This window comes from Dermacentor variabilis, chromosome 6 (assembly GCF_050947875.1).
Source record: "Dermacentor variabilis isolate Ectoservices chromosome 6, ASM5094787v1, whole genome shotgun sequence".
Taxonomy (NCBI): domain Eukaryota; kingdom Metazoa; phylum Arthropoda; class Arachnida; order Ixodida; family Ixodidae; genus Dermacentor; species Dermacentor variabilis.
This window is the reverse complement of record NC_134573.1, coordinates 18,377,200-18,394,003: the sequence shown is the minus strand read 5'-3', so window position 1 is coordinate 18,394,003 and position 16,804 is coordinate 18,377,200. Positions and strand designations below refer to the sequence as shown.

Below are 16,804 nucleotides of genomic sequence, written 5' to 3'. Positions count from 1 at the left end.
CGCAGCCACTAGTCCGCACCATGCCGCATTCGATGGTGCGGACAAACGGTGCTTTGCAGACTTAGTTCCGTCTTCGAAAGCCCGAGTAACCCTTTCGGTACAGTTTGGGCACAGATTTCTCATATTTTGCTGAAATGTAGCAGGATGTAGCAGAGGTTGTCTTCTCAGCGAAGTTCGGCGCAATTGGCGCAGCGGTAGCATCACTGCCAAGGCTGTCGACCTTCGTCAGACTACTGCGAAACAAAAGTGAGTCAACAAAACCTGAACGCTGTGCATGGTGCATTTATTCTTGGTGATCTATAAAACATGCTTATCATTAACATTTGAAGAAATGCAAGAGTAGTGCAGCATATTTTACACTTGAAAGCCAAGCCATGCCCAGTCAAGAACAAACTCGTGATGAGATAAGCACACAACCTTAGAAACTGCTTGAACCTTGCACAAGCAACTGGCTCATTGCAGCGCAGTTAGACAGCACATCCCACGAATGCAACAGAATGGCTTAGGAGCAGTACTTGACTTTTTCAGCACTCTCTAGGAGCAGCAGCAACTTTCGTGCAGCACATCACTCCAGGTGGTCATCTGACCTACTGTTTTTCTGCTAATCCAGAAGCCGTCCTATTTAATAATATGCATAAGATACATGACGAGAACCAACAGGGAGATGCTGTGGGGGCTGCTTTTTTTGGCAAAAATTTAGAACTTTCCACTTTTACCAAATGTTCAAACCAAGATCAACCAAAGCTCCATGTTTAACACTACCAATGATCAGCAAAGCAAGGACTCAAAGATTTCTTCCACACAAGTGGCTCCAAAGATGGGTGCAAATACTCCACCCCATGAATGTATTAAGGATGCACATGGTGGTGGTGGACTGCTTTGCCTCCGAAGCATCACAGCTCTTCCCTGTGAAGCACAGCGTCACTGGGCAACTTGTCGGCTCCACAGCGAATCCCCACATTGTAGGCACTTGTGTCGGGAGTGTTCTGGCTCCTTGCAGCGCAGCGGTAACGGTAGCAGTACGTCTGCACACACACGAGTTGAGACAATACAGCTATCAGGTACGTACTCAGGGACCCCCCCGCCCCCTTGAAATTACGCGGCATAGGTATACCCTCCCCCATCTTCCATGCCACCACTCCTCACACACTTTCCTAAAGCGCCGCCAAATCAATCGAGACTTGACAGTTATTTGGCAGTTAACATTTTGCTGCCTTTTTCTCTCCTTTTAGATGACTGTAGTTATCGGCATCTCCTGGGATGTGAAGGCCAATTTTGTCATCGATTCGGTGCCCGCGCGATTAATTCAAGAAGCGTTCAGTTGTCACCATCTATTGGAATGGTCATGTGCATTGCTATTGCTTCGTTAGTTTAATCTTCTTTGTTTAAACTGATCCAGGGACTAGGAAAGGGATTCAGTTCGTAGTGAGTTGGTCTGTATGCTTGTGGAACGAGTTGTGGCTGGAGAAAACGCCAGTTGCGTTTAACTTTTCCTTTTGCTTCCTTATTTCCTCAAGTGACAGCTTGCCGCGACACTGGCAGGTCATCGAAATCATGTACCTATGATATGGGTTAGATAAGCTGGAAAATATAATCATGCCAAACAGGGTTCATCATCAGACCCTGCAATAACTGTTAAACCCATAAGCAATATGAATGTTACCTGTCACCTCATCTGGTTTTTCCCTAATTGTACGGCACTTTTTATGCAAGATTGGCAACTGGAAACAAGAGTCGCAAGGAGTTGAGAAATTAAGTGATCTACTAAGGGAGAGAGCGGAGGCAGCAGCCAAACAGGAAGGAAAAGTGAAAATTAACAAATGAACCATTGTTTGTGAAAATTTTTATGGATCAACATGTTTTTATTTAATAAGGAAGTAGAGAAAACGCCGCCGGAAATGGAGAATGATTCCGTGTTTTTAATGACGCTTCTACAGTTGTCAGTCAAGCCACCTGACTTAGCCACTTCTCTGCTGTGCTTATGTGGGTGTTTTTCTAACCTTCTACGGTGGACGCAGCAAGTCTACAACTGCAGCATCCTGTGCTCTACGTGGTTGTACGGGACTGGTGGCCACGCATCGTTACGCAACTTCCCAAATAATACGAGTCAGTTTTGACACTTGGTAGAGCAGTAAACGAGGGATCGAAACTGTCATCTAACTTGCCTTGTGGCACATGAAGGAGCCACCTTTCTTGACCTTGTCAGCACCACCTGGTGGCCCTTTCTGCAAGAAACAATGAAAAACATCATTTCAGTCTGAACTGCAAGGCCATAGACTTGAAACACTGGATGTACTATGTACACTACAGTTCAGTTAAACTCATTTTGGTTTCAGTTATTTTCTTTTTGCCTGCAAACAATAAGGGAGGAGGAGGGGGAACATTAAAAAAACTTATTTCTGTGGTTTTTGTGTGCCAAAACCATGATATGACTGTAAGGAATGCCATGGGGGTGGGGACTAATTTTAACCACATGTGCGAGGCTACAGCCACCACATCCAGTTGTGGGAGGGGCATCATTTCACGTAAGAAGGTGACGTGAAGAACGGAACATGACCAGTATAGTTCTTGTGAAGAACAAAGCGTAAATAATAAAAAAGTGCAAGATAATGTCAGGAGTGTAAATTAGAAAGCGACAAGGGGTTTAAGGGAAGAGCCTGTTTCGGAAGGTCGGGCAAGATAGCCAACTTTTTCTGGAATTATTTATGACTGGGCCATGAAACTGCTTTTGTTTTCTGGAAAGTTATTCCGGTGGGTTACTCCAGCCAGGAAGAACTAAATGCTCAATGCAGAGGTCCAGATGGTGCTGTGGAACACCTGTGGTTTGAGCAGGAAGATGTTCACGAGGGTGGTTTTGAGGGTAGAAAAACTAAAATGCTGTGGTTGAATGCGGTTAGACCAAGTCTGTTGAGCGATAGCATGGTTTTGCTTGCTCTGGAAAAGGACAAATGCCGCTTGGTACCGCCAGCAACTACCGCATCTACAACTGAACCACACGACAACACAGATGCTGCTTGGCACAGCAGCAGCAGTGAGCGAATCGACCTTCGTGCTTTGTCTCGCTTCAACGCAAATCAAGCACAGCATAGATGAAGCTACCAGCACTCAGCACACTTTGTGCGCATCGCAGATTGCGTTGAAGATATGGGCGCCCATGCAGCAGATGCAGCAACTGCCGGTAGTGGCAGGCTAAGTTTCAGTTTGACCTTGGCTGAGCTTGAAGGTCAGATTTACAGAACCACACATTTACTGGGTTTGTACCTGGAATAGTACAGCTATTGCTATAAAAAAAGGAGTGGAGCAGGCAAAAACTATAAATGATGTGGCAGGAGGAAAAGCATGAGAAATTCAAGCGTACATGTCACTGGTATATGTTAGAGGCAAGCGACGAGCTGATCATCATGGGATGTTACGGCTTGTTAGCCAATCATCATGGAATGCCATGTAGTGTAATGCGGTAATAAGGACACAAGGAGAAACAGAACACATACACAAGCACTAACTTTCAAAAATGAAATTTTAGTTTGGGAACTGCTGTAGTCATATGTACACATGACCAGTGCACAGTAATAAAAGTGCCCTTCTCCTACACTACAAGCAAGCATGAAAAAGATTCTCAAAAACAAGATCAAAAGCAGAAAACCAGTGCAGTGCATTGCAGATGTAATCACCTCTCAAGGCATGTGCAAGCACTCAAATTCTCTGGCGGACAATGGCAATAAAGGTTGACTCACACATTGGTCAGCAGCAGAAAGGGTCTGCGCTCTATTTCTATGATTACAGTTTCGCATTTACTTCTGCCTACAATAGCGGTGTCTTCGGAAACATTTTGCAGTGAAACAATAGCATCGGCAGCGTAGCTTGCACTTTCTTTTCACCTGGCAGCAGCTCGCTGGTTGAGCCAGATGCTGGGCCACGCTTGTTCCTGCTTAGCTTTCTCCATTCTTTCCCTCTATCATCGCACGCAATTGCTCGGCTGCCACTTCATTGTGACATTATGTAGCAAGCAGCGGGGAGTCAGCCTTTTTTCCCCCCTCTCATTTACAACGCTGTCAGGGACACATCAATTTGGTCACAGTATTAATAGCGAGCTTGAGCAATGTGATCGGCGCCTATAAGCAGGTGTGATCAGCCCACACCCTGCATCCAAAAGAAGCCAGCATGCTCACTTCATGCTCGCCACAGAGGCGGCATCATTCATGGGCGATTGGTTTTTGAAGTAAAATTGTCCAGAATTCATTACGATACAGAAAGTAGCAGCGTCAGCTTTTTGGATGTCTGGAACCAGTTGTATGCTCAAATGACTGGCTTTGAATATAGTGTCACGTTGTAGCGACGGTCAAGAACAAAGTAGCAAAACTTTGAATGATGAAGCTAATTCTATATTGGGCAAACTTGTGCCCCTAAAGCAAATGACATTCAAATCACAATGATAGCAGGGAAGCTGAGGGAACACAAGCAGGGCTTGTCGAAAATCTGATCTTTGGGTCAAGCACGTCAGCTTTTACGCAAGACTTGACGAAGCTTCCAGCATAATCGCTAGTGCCCGCATGCCTTCAAGAAAGTACTACACAATTCACATCGTGCATACAATCAGATTACACAAATGTTTAATGACAACAGACGGCGGATAGAACCATCGATAACATTAGAGAAACTTTTGATAAATTCAGCCATGTCCTGCGCTGAGCGATAACATCTAACGTTTGTTAGCCGGTGAAAAGCGCCCACTGGAGAAAGATAAACAAGTGCACCCCCCCCCCATGTCAATACCCCCCTCATAAAAAGCATCGTTCTGATGTTGAAAACACACACAAAATCTAAAAACGAAAGCACTCATAGTAAAGAAAAGAAACAAAGTCTCAAAGTTTGTCCGCGGGCATAGAAAGGCTTAAGACGCACCACGTGAACCACTTCAGGTTGCGCGCACCATCGCCTGTGATTGCAAAATGCTGTCTGGCACAACCTCATTGTCCAGTGTGCCAATACGTCGCATGATCTTGAGTTTCTCACTAAGTCCTCGTTGGCATATCAGGGTCCAAACCCAAACAAGATCACCAGGTAGGTATTCCACGTAGCGTCGTCGAAGATTGTAGTGTCAGTTATTTGTCCTTTGCTGGCTGTTGATGCGCACGCAGGCAAGTTGTGCTTCATCGGCATTCTGCAGGTAGGTGGCGACATTGAGATTTTCTTCATCAGTAGTGTGTGGCAGTATATCATCGAGAGTCAGCGTCGGGTTCCTGCTGTAAACCAGCTTGAACGGCATGATCTGCATTGTTTCTTGCACCGCTGTGTAGGTGAAGGTTACGTAAGGGAGGACCACATCCCAGGTCTTGTGTTCAACGTTGAAATACATGGATAACACGTCTGTGAGAGTCTTATTCATGTGCTCTCTAAGGCCATGTGCTCTCTGCAGGTACGTGGTAGGCAGTTGTCCTGTGGTGACATGTCTAGCTGTATTGCAGGATGGCTAGAGTAAGTTCCGCTGTAGAAAGCAGTTCCTCTGTCAGTGATCAAGACTTCTGAGGAACCATGTCGTAACAGGGTATTCTCAATGAATTTTGCCATTTCGGCTGCGGTACCTTTGGGTGGCGCTTTCGTTTCGGCATGGGTAACGTAGTCGGTGGCCCTTATACCGATCCACTTATTCCCAGATGTTGACATTGGAAATGGCCCCAACAAGTCCAGATCTGCTGGAATGGCCAACGAGGTGGCTCGATTGGGGGCAGAAATCCTGCTGGTCAATGCTTTGTGGTGTCTTTCGTCGCTGGCAGTCTCGGCATGTCTTGACACAGAGGGCAACATTGGTGGTCAGGCGCAGCCAGTAATACATCTCTTGTATCCTCCTCGATAGCGTACAGGAGTATCTGAGGTGCCGAGCGGTCAGATCATTATGTATTGGCATGTAGAACCTCTGGACACAATGCTGAGGGCACAACAAGAAGGTTGTTGTTGTTGGTGCAGACTGGTGATAAGTTCTTCTTTATGAGGGCGTCGTTTCGCAGGGAAGACCACGACAATCCTCACCTAATTGCCCTAGGGACAATGTCAGTGTTGTCTTCCAAGTATCCGGTGATACTTTTAAGCTCCGGATTGGCATGTTGCTGTTCAGTGGTGCTTACTGTTCCCAGGAAGCCGTTGTCATCCTCGTCGTTTTGTGGTGGCGGGTCAGTGGGGTGGTGTGATACAGTCGGCATCAGAATGCTTCCGTTCGGACTTGTAGATGACGGTAACGTCAAATTCTTGGAGTCTCAGACTCCATCTTGAGAGGGACCCTAAAGAGTTAATCTTTCAGTTTGCCAGCCAACACAAGGCATGGTGGTCGCTTACGACTTTGAAGGGCCTGCCATATAGGCAGTGGCAGAATTTCACGGTAGCCCAAATGATGACAAGTCATTCTTTTTCTGTCCTACAATAGCTGGCATCCACTTTCAACAGTAATGAGCTAGCATACAAATAAAGACCCTTTCAAATATGTGTTTCCTCTGGACTAGGACAGTGCCGTGGCTTGGGCTGCTTGCATAAGTGTGGATTTCGGTGTCCGCGTGTTCATCAAAGTGGGTGAGTATTGGTGGTGACTACAGGCGTCGTTTAAGCTCTTTGAATGCTTTTATTTATGGCATTTCTCAGTTGAACTCAACGTTGGATTTTGTCACTGTCTCAGTGATGCGTGAAAAGTCTGACAAATGGCCTTTAATAGGCACAAAGGCCAAGAAATCTTCACATCCCCTTCTTGTCGGCAGGCTGTGGAAAGTCAGCAATGGCAGATGTCTTCAGCGGATCGGTGGATTCCAGATCTGCTGATGACGTGGTCCAGGAACAGAAGCTCATCGCAAGCGAAGCGACACTTTTCCAGCTTCAGGGTGAATCCTCATGACTTGATGGCCTCTAGTACTGTCCCAAGCTGCCTAAGGTGATCGTCAAAACTCCCGGCGAATTACAACATCATCCAAGTGACGAGACAAGTCTGCCATTTTAACGCTGCTAACACTGTGTCCATCACGTGCTTAAATGTTGCAGGTGCTGAGCACAGTCCCAATGGCATGCCCTTGAACTCATAAAGGTCGCAGGGCATGATGAATGTGGTCTTGCGATCCCCATAATTGACTTTTATTTGCCACTAGCCAGTCTTGAGATCTATCAATGAGAAATACTTAGCGTTGCAGAGCCAGTCCAATGCGTAAGTCTAGCCATGGGAGCGGGTATTTGTCCTTCATAGTTCAGCGGATGATGATCCGCGCAGAAACGCAGGGTTCCGTCTTTTCAGAGCACTGTTCTTAGGTGCCCGTTCCTACGGCAAGTGTCGATGTAACCGAGTGAACGAGCACTGCAAAGGATGAGAGAGTGAACGCGGAGGACAATGGGGGATGAAAGACGAGTGGAGAAAAGTGGAGGAGGAGGGTATGACGAAAGCGTGAGAAGTGCATGAAAGCATGAGATGATGCCAGAGTAGCGTGCATCATCTGACATCTTGGAGGTCTGTCTGCGGTGGCTGCTGTGAATTGCGCTCACGCATCGTCCACGTGCTGCCCCTCGCGATCTCCACATTAGCGAGGCAATCATGCCACACTTCGCTCCGTTTGCAACATGCTGCACAAAGAGATTGTCCACGCCAGCCACCATATCGTGAAATGAAAATGTGTAAAGAGCTGCGCTCAAATTTCACGTTAGGTAGTATCGTAATCGTCGGCGACTTTTGCTTCACCAAGACTGCAGGCTCTTTGAAGGCTAAATGATTTTGTTATGTAGCATTTAATCGACTTGATGCTTGGTAGCTTCTTGTTCCCGCATCAAAACTCAGTATGGGCTCTGACAAAGGGGCCGAGCGCTTCGGTTATTATGCGATGCTTAGCAACTGGTCCTTGTTGAATCCTCGATGACATCGAAAAGCCGTCTTCATTTCATTGGAGAAGACTTTTAAGCTGTTTCTGCTTACTCATGGGGAGACTCAGATTCATGTGGAAGGCTGGTTCAGGAACTATGGCCGTTAATGTAAAAGCAGCACAACCAGAGGACAAACACATTGCTGCTTTCTACAATTTCCTTGATGTATGCGATCGTCATGCCCTTGATTAGGTGTTAAATGCCCTTGATTAGCAGATGTCGGTCGCCCTCAATGATGCCTTCTATGTCTCTCGGTGTATTGGTGCCGATGAAAATTATGATACTGAAGCGAGGCGGGACGCCAACTTGATTGTTGAGCCCACTCAAGGCATGATCACTACGAGAGCTCTCTGACTACATCACATGGTCTTTGGATAGCATTTTCAACTTGGACTTAGGTCGATGATTGCGCTGTGCTGGCTTAGTAAGCATAGGCGTATCAACTGAGGGGGACTCTCAGAACTCGGGGGCGGGGTGGGGGGTGGGGGCAAAATAGGCCATTTAGCTCCCCATCTTTGAAAGCTCGAAATACGCTACCTGGAGTTTTGACCAAGATCACTCGAGTCTACAGAAAGTCACTTGAAGGCCTAATAACGGTGGTCTGGCCTTTCTTGGTCACATTGGTTCTTCAGGGCATTCATCACCGTTATGTATATAGCACATAGGGTCTACTTGGTTCCAGCTGGTAAATCCCTCCACTTCTACACGTCTGCAGTAATCTTTCAAGACTTGATCTAGGCTCAAAGTGTTCGCTTCTAACTGCCGGCACCCTTGATCAAGCCAGCGTTGGGACAGTGAGTGCTCGTGGTCATTGAGTGAGATTGTTTATTTGCATGTGCGTGTGTGACACCATGCGTGTCATAGGCATACCTGCGGGTGGGGAAGGCATACCCTTCCCCGCACAGTCAGGAGTGAAAGGGCAAAGTAGGCCATCTGTGTCCCCCCCTACACACACATACACACACTTGTGAAAGCGGGCACTGTTGGCTGCACACTGTCAGATCCAACAAAATAATTGGTGACAAGTTTTCTCTTACAATTATGCCCACATAGGTACGATTTCTTTATTATGCATCCCTTGCTTGGGCAGCTAGGGTTTTATTTCAAGCCTCGCCACCACGTGTATTAGCAGATGACATTCGGCCAGCCGCACTAAACAGTTTAGAGTTACGGTACTTTACAGTGCAAGCTGCCTGCGGGACCGTGCCTTGCAAGCCTGCATTGCTGAGAAAGCTGTCACTGGGCAGTCCAAAACAAGTTTAATCGATCATCCCTTGCATCATTCCGTGTTTGTGGGGCTATCTAACCTAATGGTCTTTGAAAACAATCACATTTGCTTTTTATAATTTTAGCAGTTTTGTTGCTAGATTTAGTGACTTCTTTGTCTGTTTATGACAAAATTTTCTATTTAGCAATCAGTGATTTTTTCTAGTAACGTTAATGAACAAGTGGCGATGTTTCAATGAATTAGAAGTTTGAAAGGATGCTTCAAAAATGGCCTTCTAGAAAGCATTTTAACATTCAAAGGCTACATGTAAGCGGCAGAAACTCTCTTCTCTGTATGACACATAGGTTCCGTGACCATGATGAACCAATGGTTGCCTTCACATTCTGATTGTGCTTCACAGCACAGTGGTCAACACAACCTTCACATTGTGCTCACTAAATTGATGTTTCTTAATAATCTGCAAAACCTATTTGAGTACGTTTAACTGCTGCAGGTTCAGCCATGTCACTAAATGCGTTCGATTGATGGACGTGTGTGCAAGCGTGTCGGAGAGTTAATTTACAAAAACGAAATGGAAGAAATTTTGTGTTCAGATTTAGAACACAGCAACAGCTGGTGATTAAGACATATTGACTGCGTAAAAAAGGCGTAAATATTGAAGTGGCTGGGCTCGTTCACGCACATCTGATAAAATTGCTTGTTTCTCGAAACTTCTGGACCAATCAGTACTCCACGGCAGCTTTCAGGTAGATCAAGGGCTAAAATGTGGTATTTGACCTATACAATGCTGGGGTAATTGTCCTCACCATGGCACTGTGCGGCCACGCGTGTTCCACAGAGTCTTGTTTCTGCTACCATGAACGTCGAGAAGGACAAAATATTTAGGAATAATATGTAGACTAAGTGGTTTTTTATGCTAGGAAAAACATGTTGCTTGTGTTCTTTTGAGTCATGCTGTTTTTGTAACCTTCCAATCTGAAGGTAATGAAAAACTTAAGCTGTCATAATCTGTTATGTCACTATTACAGGTAGGCGAATATTGACTTTTTCAAATATGAATAGTACGTATAAAATATTGAATAGACAAATGCAGATGCACATATTTACAGCAGCAATATTTATTTCGGTATAATTAGGAACACTCTTGCACTGAATAGACAGTCAACTATCATAGACAATTAGGATCATCTTAAACACGATATCACTACAACTATTATGAAAAGAACTCCACGAATAGCCACTTGACACCTTCAGAGTCTAGTGGCAAACAAGCTTTACGTGAATTACAGGCTGCTGTGTGAACAGCTTTTCAAAAACGCTAAACAAATAGTTGATGGAGAAATATCAGAAGCTACGGAAAAGGAAAACAACAAGCTAATAAAATATTTTTTGCCCTAGATTACAGTAAAGGCCCTCTTACAAGGAAAATATCACTGGCTGTAATGTAGAATATAAAGCTGCTACATGACTAGACTGCAAAAGACTAATTGGCAGGCCGAACGCAAAAATAACCAGTTGTCATGTAATGGATGAAAAGAAGAGGAACCGAGGGACACCTTTTTTGTAAGAATGCTTGCACATTTTTCAGTCACAATATGAAACCAACAGAGAATGTAGAAAAGGAAACCATAGGCAAAATTATTAGTAGTTTTTGACTGAAGTGTAAAAATGAGAAGCCAAAGGGAATTGCAGGAAAAAACAACTTGCTGATGGTGGGAGCCAAACCCACAGCTTCTGCACTATGTACACATCACACTACCTATTGTGCTATTGTGACGGCAATTCTTGGTATGTATGCATGCTGTTGAGGTCTAAGCCAAGGAGTATTAACCAGCGCCACACATCCACCACGAAACCGAAAACAAAAGTCTCCATTACCAGTTTTGTTTCTGCATAGCTTCAAAAGCTTTTTCGCTGTTCTGCTCTGATAATTATAATTTTTGATACTTTGTTCAGCAGGTGGAGAACAGTAAGTAAACCAGTTTTAACAGTTCTTGCGAAATATTCGGGTGGTTTCAATATTCAAAAATATTGAATAGTAGACGTTCATTTTCAAATACAAATAAAATATTATACACACCAACTAGTATTCGTATTTGAAACTTTGAATATTTGCCCATCCTATAGGAAATACATTAGTAATGTTAAAGCCCTCTTCTATACCCTGCTGGTAAATCCACTGTTTTCCTTCAGTTACATGGACATTCGACCAACTTGAAACGTCTAGGTAAATGATGTACTTCGCATTAGCTTATATTAGAGTCTCCCAAAACACGTATGTTCTTCAAATCCACTTCGCAGTTCTAGTGAAAATTTTAGTGACTTTTTTGTCTCACTTCAGCGACACGCTTCAGAAAATATTGACAATACTAGATGTGGTTCATAATGTGTAATTGAATACCAGATCTGTCAATGACAAAGATAACATTTGCTGAAGCATTTCTCAGCCTTTTTTTATTGCAATGGTATAATTGGGTAATCAGCAAGTGAAGCAATCTTTATAGTACATGCAACCTGGGCCCGCTCTGAGTATGCTCCGACCAGTCATAAACGTGAACTTCCGCATAACCCCAATGAATATTTTACGATAAATCAACGTAAATCTACTTAACACCCTCCCACCCATGCTGCACGCCATCTTGCTCCGCTGCTTTCGGCCCTCCACGTCAGGCTTTGTGGCAAAGCACACGAAAAACGAATGTGTACTGCAGGAGTGAAAGCGGAAATCATGTACAGGTTTACAGTAGCGGAGTTTCTGTCGTTGGTGTGGTGTCAGTGCCGACAGGGTAGCGGCGGCAGAGCGATTCCGGGCGGCACGTACTGCAAAGATCACTTTCCGATCCGCAACCCTTGCAAACCTTATCTCTTTTATCTATATTGCATATAAGAAAACATATGTATTTACAATATATACAGTTACAAGGGTGCAGCTCGGTGACCAGGATAACACCATCAACCGATCTTCGAGACACTTCAATCTCCTCTTCACCTGCCAACGTCAGTTTGTCCACAGCGGCACAAACTCATACGCGACATTAACCCTTGGCGGCACAAGTATCATCTCGATGCTTTTTAGGACGGCAAATCAGCGTGTGAGTTATAGGGCTTGAGTCGTGAAACGTGCACGATATCAGTTCTTGGTGGGGTAGAAGACGTCGATGTCACAGGTGATATCTCATATGTGAGGCTGGTGACCTGGCGAAGCATTTGGTACGGCCCCACGTATCGCGGCAGCAGTTTTTTGCAGAGGCCAACGTGACGGGAGGGTAACCAAAGCAGGACAAGTGGCCCAGGGCTGAAATGAGCGTCCCGACGACGACTGTCGTAACAATGCTTTTGGATAGTTTGAGACGGCAGAAGACGATCACGGGCAATGCGACATGCTGTGACCGCGTGAACAATGGCCTCGTGAGCATAGAACGTGGCAGCATTGAAATCAGAAGGGAGCAGCGAGTCAAGAGGCAGGAGTGGGTCACGGCCATGTAGTAGACAGAATGGAGGATAACCAGTAATATTGTGACTCGACGAATTGTATGCAAACGTCATGGAGGGTAAGGAGCAGTCCCAATCCGGGTGATCATCGGACACGTACATGGAGAGCATGTCCGTGAGTGTACGGTTCAGACGCTCGGTAAGTCCGTTTGTCAGTGGGTGGTAAGCCGTGGTGAACTTGTGGGACGTTGAGCAAGAGCGAAAAAGGCCGTCGACAATCTGAGAAACAAAACAGCAGCCTCTCTCAGTCAGTAGCTGACGTGGGGCACCGTGATGTAGGATTACTTCATGGAGGAGAAAATCAGCCACATCAGTTGCGCAGCTCGCAGGGAGGGTCTGCGTTATGGCATAATGCGTGGTATAGCCCGTCGCAACGGCCACCCACTTGTTGCCCGAGGATGAAGTTGGAAATGGGCCAAGTAGGTCCAGGGCAACGTGGAAAAAAATGGCTCGCTGGGTATCTATATGCTGAAGGTGCCCAACAAAAGACAATGGAAGCTTCTGGCGGCGTTGGCAAAGCTCGCAGGCAGCGACGTAACTCAGAACAGAGCGATATAGCCCAGGCCAGAAAAATCGCCTGCGCACATGGTGGTGCATACGGGAGACACCCAAATGACCAGCAGTGGGCACATCATGTGACTGCGACATAATTGTCGAGCGCAGATGCTGGGGAACGACGAGAAGCAGTTCAGTACTATGTGGAATCATATTGCGTTGGTATAAGGTCTTTTCCTGGAGAACAAACATATGGAGGGAAACGTCCTGTCGCTCCGAGGTAAGGCGTTTGATCATGGATCGTGAATATGGGTCACGAGGCTGCTCGTCGGCAATGCGTGAGAAGTCGGAGATCGACAAAACACAGGTGTCTGTATTGGTTTCGGTGCCACCTGGTGAGTCAACAGGATAGCGGGAGAGGCAGTCGGTGTCCTTATGTAGCCGCCCTGATGGAAAAGGTGTACTCTTGCAGGTGTAAAGACGAGTGGCCAAGCCGGCCTGTTGGGTCTCCGAGTGAGGATAGCCAACATAAGGCATGACGATCTGTCACGACGGTGAAATGCCGACTGAACAGGTAAGGGCGGAACTTAGCAATAGACCAAACAAGCACCAAGCATTCACATTCTGTCACAGAATAGTTGCGTTCTGGTGCTGAAAGAAGACAGCTAGCATACGCGATCACGCGATTCGTGTTCCACTGTCGCTGGGACAAGATAGCGCCAATGCCGTGACTGCTTGCATCAGTGTGAACTTCAGTGTAGGCATGCGGATCAAAGTGACCAAACACAGGTGGATTGATAAGGTGACTGATAAGCGTGGAAAATGCTGCAGCCTGGTTGGGTCCCCAATGAAAAGTAGCATCCTTTTTGAGGAGGTCTGTGAGAGGACAAGCGTTTTCGGCTAAGTTCTGGATAAATTGCCGAAAATAGGAACACAGCACTAGGAAACTTTGGACACCGGTGGAAGAACGCGAAGGAGGAAACTCACCAACGGCACGAACTTTATCAGGATCAGGCTGGACGCCAGCAGCGTCAACCAAGTGACTAAGTACTCGTATTTGGCGGTGACCAAAATGGCCTTTTGCAGAGTTGAGTTGTAGGCCAGTTCGTCGAAAAACAGCAAGGATAGCTAAGAGTCGGTGGAGGTGGCTCTCAAACGTCCGTGAAAAAACAATAACGCCATCAAGGCAGCAGAGGCATGTGGTCCATTTGAATCCGTGCAGGAGAGAGTCAATCATGCGCTCGAAGGTAGCAGGGGCATTACACAGTCCGAAAGGCATCACTTTAAATTGGTAGAGACCATCTAGGGTGATGAAGGCAGTCTTTTCATGATCTCGTTCATGCACTGTGATTTGCCAGTAGCCAGAGCGCAAATCAGTCGACGAAAAATAACTGGCACCATGTAAGCAGTCCACAGCATCATCAATAGGATACACGTCCTTTTTGGTGATCTTAATAAGGTGACGGTAATCGATGCAGAATCTGACGGTGTTGTCCTTCTTTTTAACCAGAATGACATGTGACACCCACATACTGCAGGAAGGCTCGATAATATCTTTGGAGAGCATTTTGTCCACCTCCGTCTGGATGACCTGACGTTCAGCCGCAGACATACGGAAGGGCCTTCGGTGTATAGGAGGAACGTCAGCAGTGTGGATTAGATGAGTGACGACAAGGGTTCGACCTAGCGGGCGATTGCCAGAATCAAAGATGTCTTCATAGGACATCAGAATACGGCAGAAAGCGTCGGCGTAAGCAGGTCGTAGATCAGTAGCGATCATTGGCGTAAACTTGTCGTTGCGTGAGTAAAGGGGCAGAAGCTGCAGCAGTGTCGAATCGTGGTTCAGGCGTAAGAGCGGCTACTCCCCACTCTTCCAAAGGGGATAGCAAAGCGAGAGATACACCTGCAGGAAGCACTTGCAGACACGAACCAAAGCTCAGAAGAGGAAGCCATGCTCAATTGTTGGCAAGAGTTATAATTAAGCTTGGTAGTGCTATTTGACGTGCCAGGAGGACGTCGCAAAGTGTGGACACCACGTAAGGACCATCTCGAAGTGGTGGAGAAGGTGACATGAGGACGTAAGTGGCAGCACCAGGTTGTAGTCGAACAAATTCAGTAGAACGAAGTTGGGACTTGTGGTCATCGGTCAGGTCGGCAAAGTAATGGGGCAGTTCAAGGCGAAGGGTGCCAGTTGCACAGTCAATAAGTGCTGAATGAGCAGTCAGAAAGTCGATTCCAAGAATCACTTCATGTGGACACTCGACCTGTACAGTGAACAGGACTAACACTGGACGGCAGGCAACGGCAACACGGCCGGCGCACATTACCATCACAGCTGTTGTACTGCCATTAGCTACTCGGATGGCAGGCGACCAGGCAGGAGTCAGGACATTAGGGAGACAGCTACGAAGATCTGATCGCATAACCGACACTTGAGCGCCAGTATCGATGAGGGCTTGAACGGGTACATCACCAACAGAAATTTCAACAATGTTCGGGTAAGCAGAGGTTTTGCAGTCCGAGTCATCAATGCAGCCTCACCTCCGGGGGCTGCATTGCTTAGTTTCCTGAGAAGCGGCCCGTGTAGGTCAGGGACGAGGGACCTAGAGGTGTAGGCGAATAGGATTGATGGCGTCGCGGTGAGGGCGAGCGGCTAGTGGTGTTTCTATGAGAGGGAAGGCCGGCATGATATGGTTCAGAGAGGGGCAATAGAGGCTGAGGGTCTCAGTTGAAGTGGCGATCAGCATATGGTCGAGGCGAGGAGTACCAGTGGCTACCACGGCAGTGGCAGGAGATGTGACCAACCGGGGAGCAAGCAAAGCAAATCGGCCTGTCATCCGGTGTTCGCCACTCACAGGGGTTCCGATATCGATTCGGGAATGACTGTCAAGGGGCAGCAGAGGCAATGACAGGAGCGGTAGGGGTGGGACGTGGGTGGACGGCAGGCTAGATGTCCATGTTTGCAATTTCTTGGCGAACAACAGCTTGAATGAGCGAGATGGTCATATTGTCATGCATATGGGGCAGTGAGAACTTGGAGCCATAGCCTCAAGTTCGCGACGGATGACCTGTATCAAGCTTGGCGTTGTAGGCGGATGTGATGCCAGAGGGTCGTTGCAGGAGGAAGTGGCAGCCATATTCAGAAGTTGGTCAAAGTGTTGTACGATGCGGCTCTCTTTGCTTGCTCAAAATTCCTTAATGATGGACTCAATGGTTGAGCAGTTCCTGCAAAGCAGGTGGTTGAACGCATCATCTGCAATGCTCTTCAAGATGTGTCCGACCTTATCGGCCTCCAGCATGTCTGCGTCTGCTTTATGGCAGAGAGCCAGAATGTCTTGAATATATGTGACGTACGATTCGGTTGATGTCTGGGCACGAGACGTTAGCTCTTGCTTGGCCTCCATTTGAAGTCCCACAGGTCTTCTAAAAAGATAGCGTAACTTTTCCTTCAAGGAAAAGCTGGTAGCTTCCTTGCCCAGCTTCCAACGTCGGCTTCATGCATCTTGAACCATACCTTCGCGGTACCTCCCAAGTAAAATACCATGTTGGCCAGCAAAAGTGTGGCATCCCACTTGTTGTGCTTACCGCCGCGCTCATACAACGTCAGCTAGTCTTCGACTTCGATCTTGCCCGTGCCGATGAAGATTCCTGGGTGACATAGCTGAGTTAGCACTACTTCCGCTGGTGTCTGTGCGGTGGCGGCAG

General features: G+C 46.7%; 1 protein-coding gene across 2 annotated transcripts in view; it reads right to left on the bottom strand.

Moving 5' to 3' along the window:
* Positions 1–264: 264 nt before the first annotated feature.
* Positions 265–16,804, bottom strand: part of LOC142584671 (formylglycine-generating enzyme) — a 151,721-nt gene continuing 135,181 nt past the window's right edge. For both annotated transcript variants that reach the window (XM_075694848.1, XM_075694847.1), the window contains 2 exons: positions 2,166–2,225; positions 265–1,025 (listed from right to left, as the gene is read on the bottom strand). In XM_075694848.1, the coding sequence (XP_075550963.1) occupies positions 894–1,025; positions 2,166–2,225 (192 nt within the window). In that variant the 3' untranslated portion in view covers positions 265–893. The remainder of the gene's footprint in view (positions 1,026–2,165; positions 2,226–16,804) is intronic.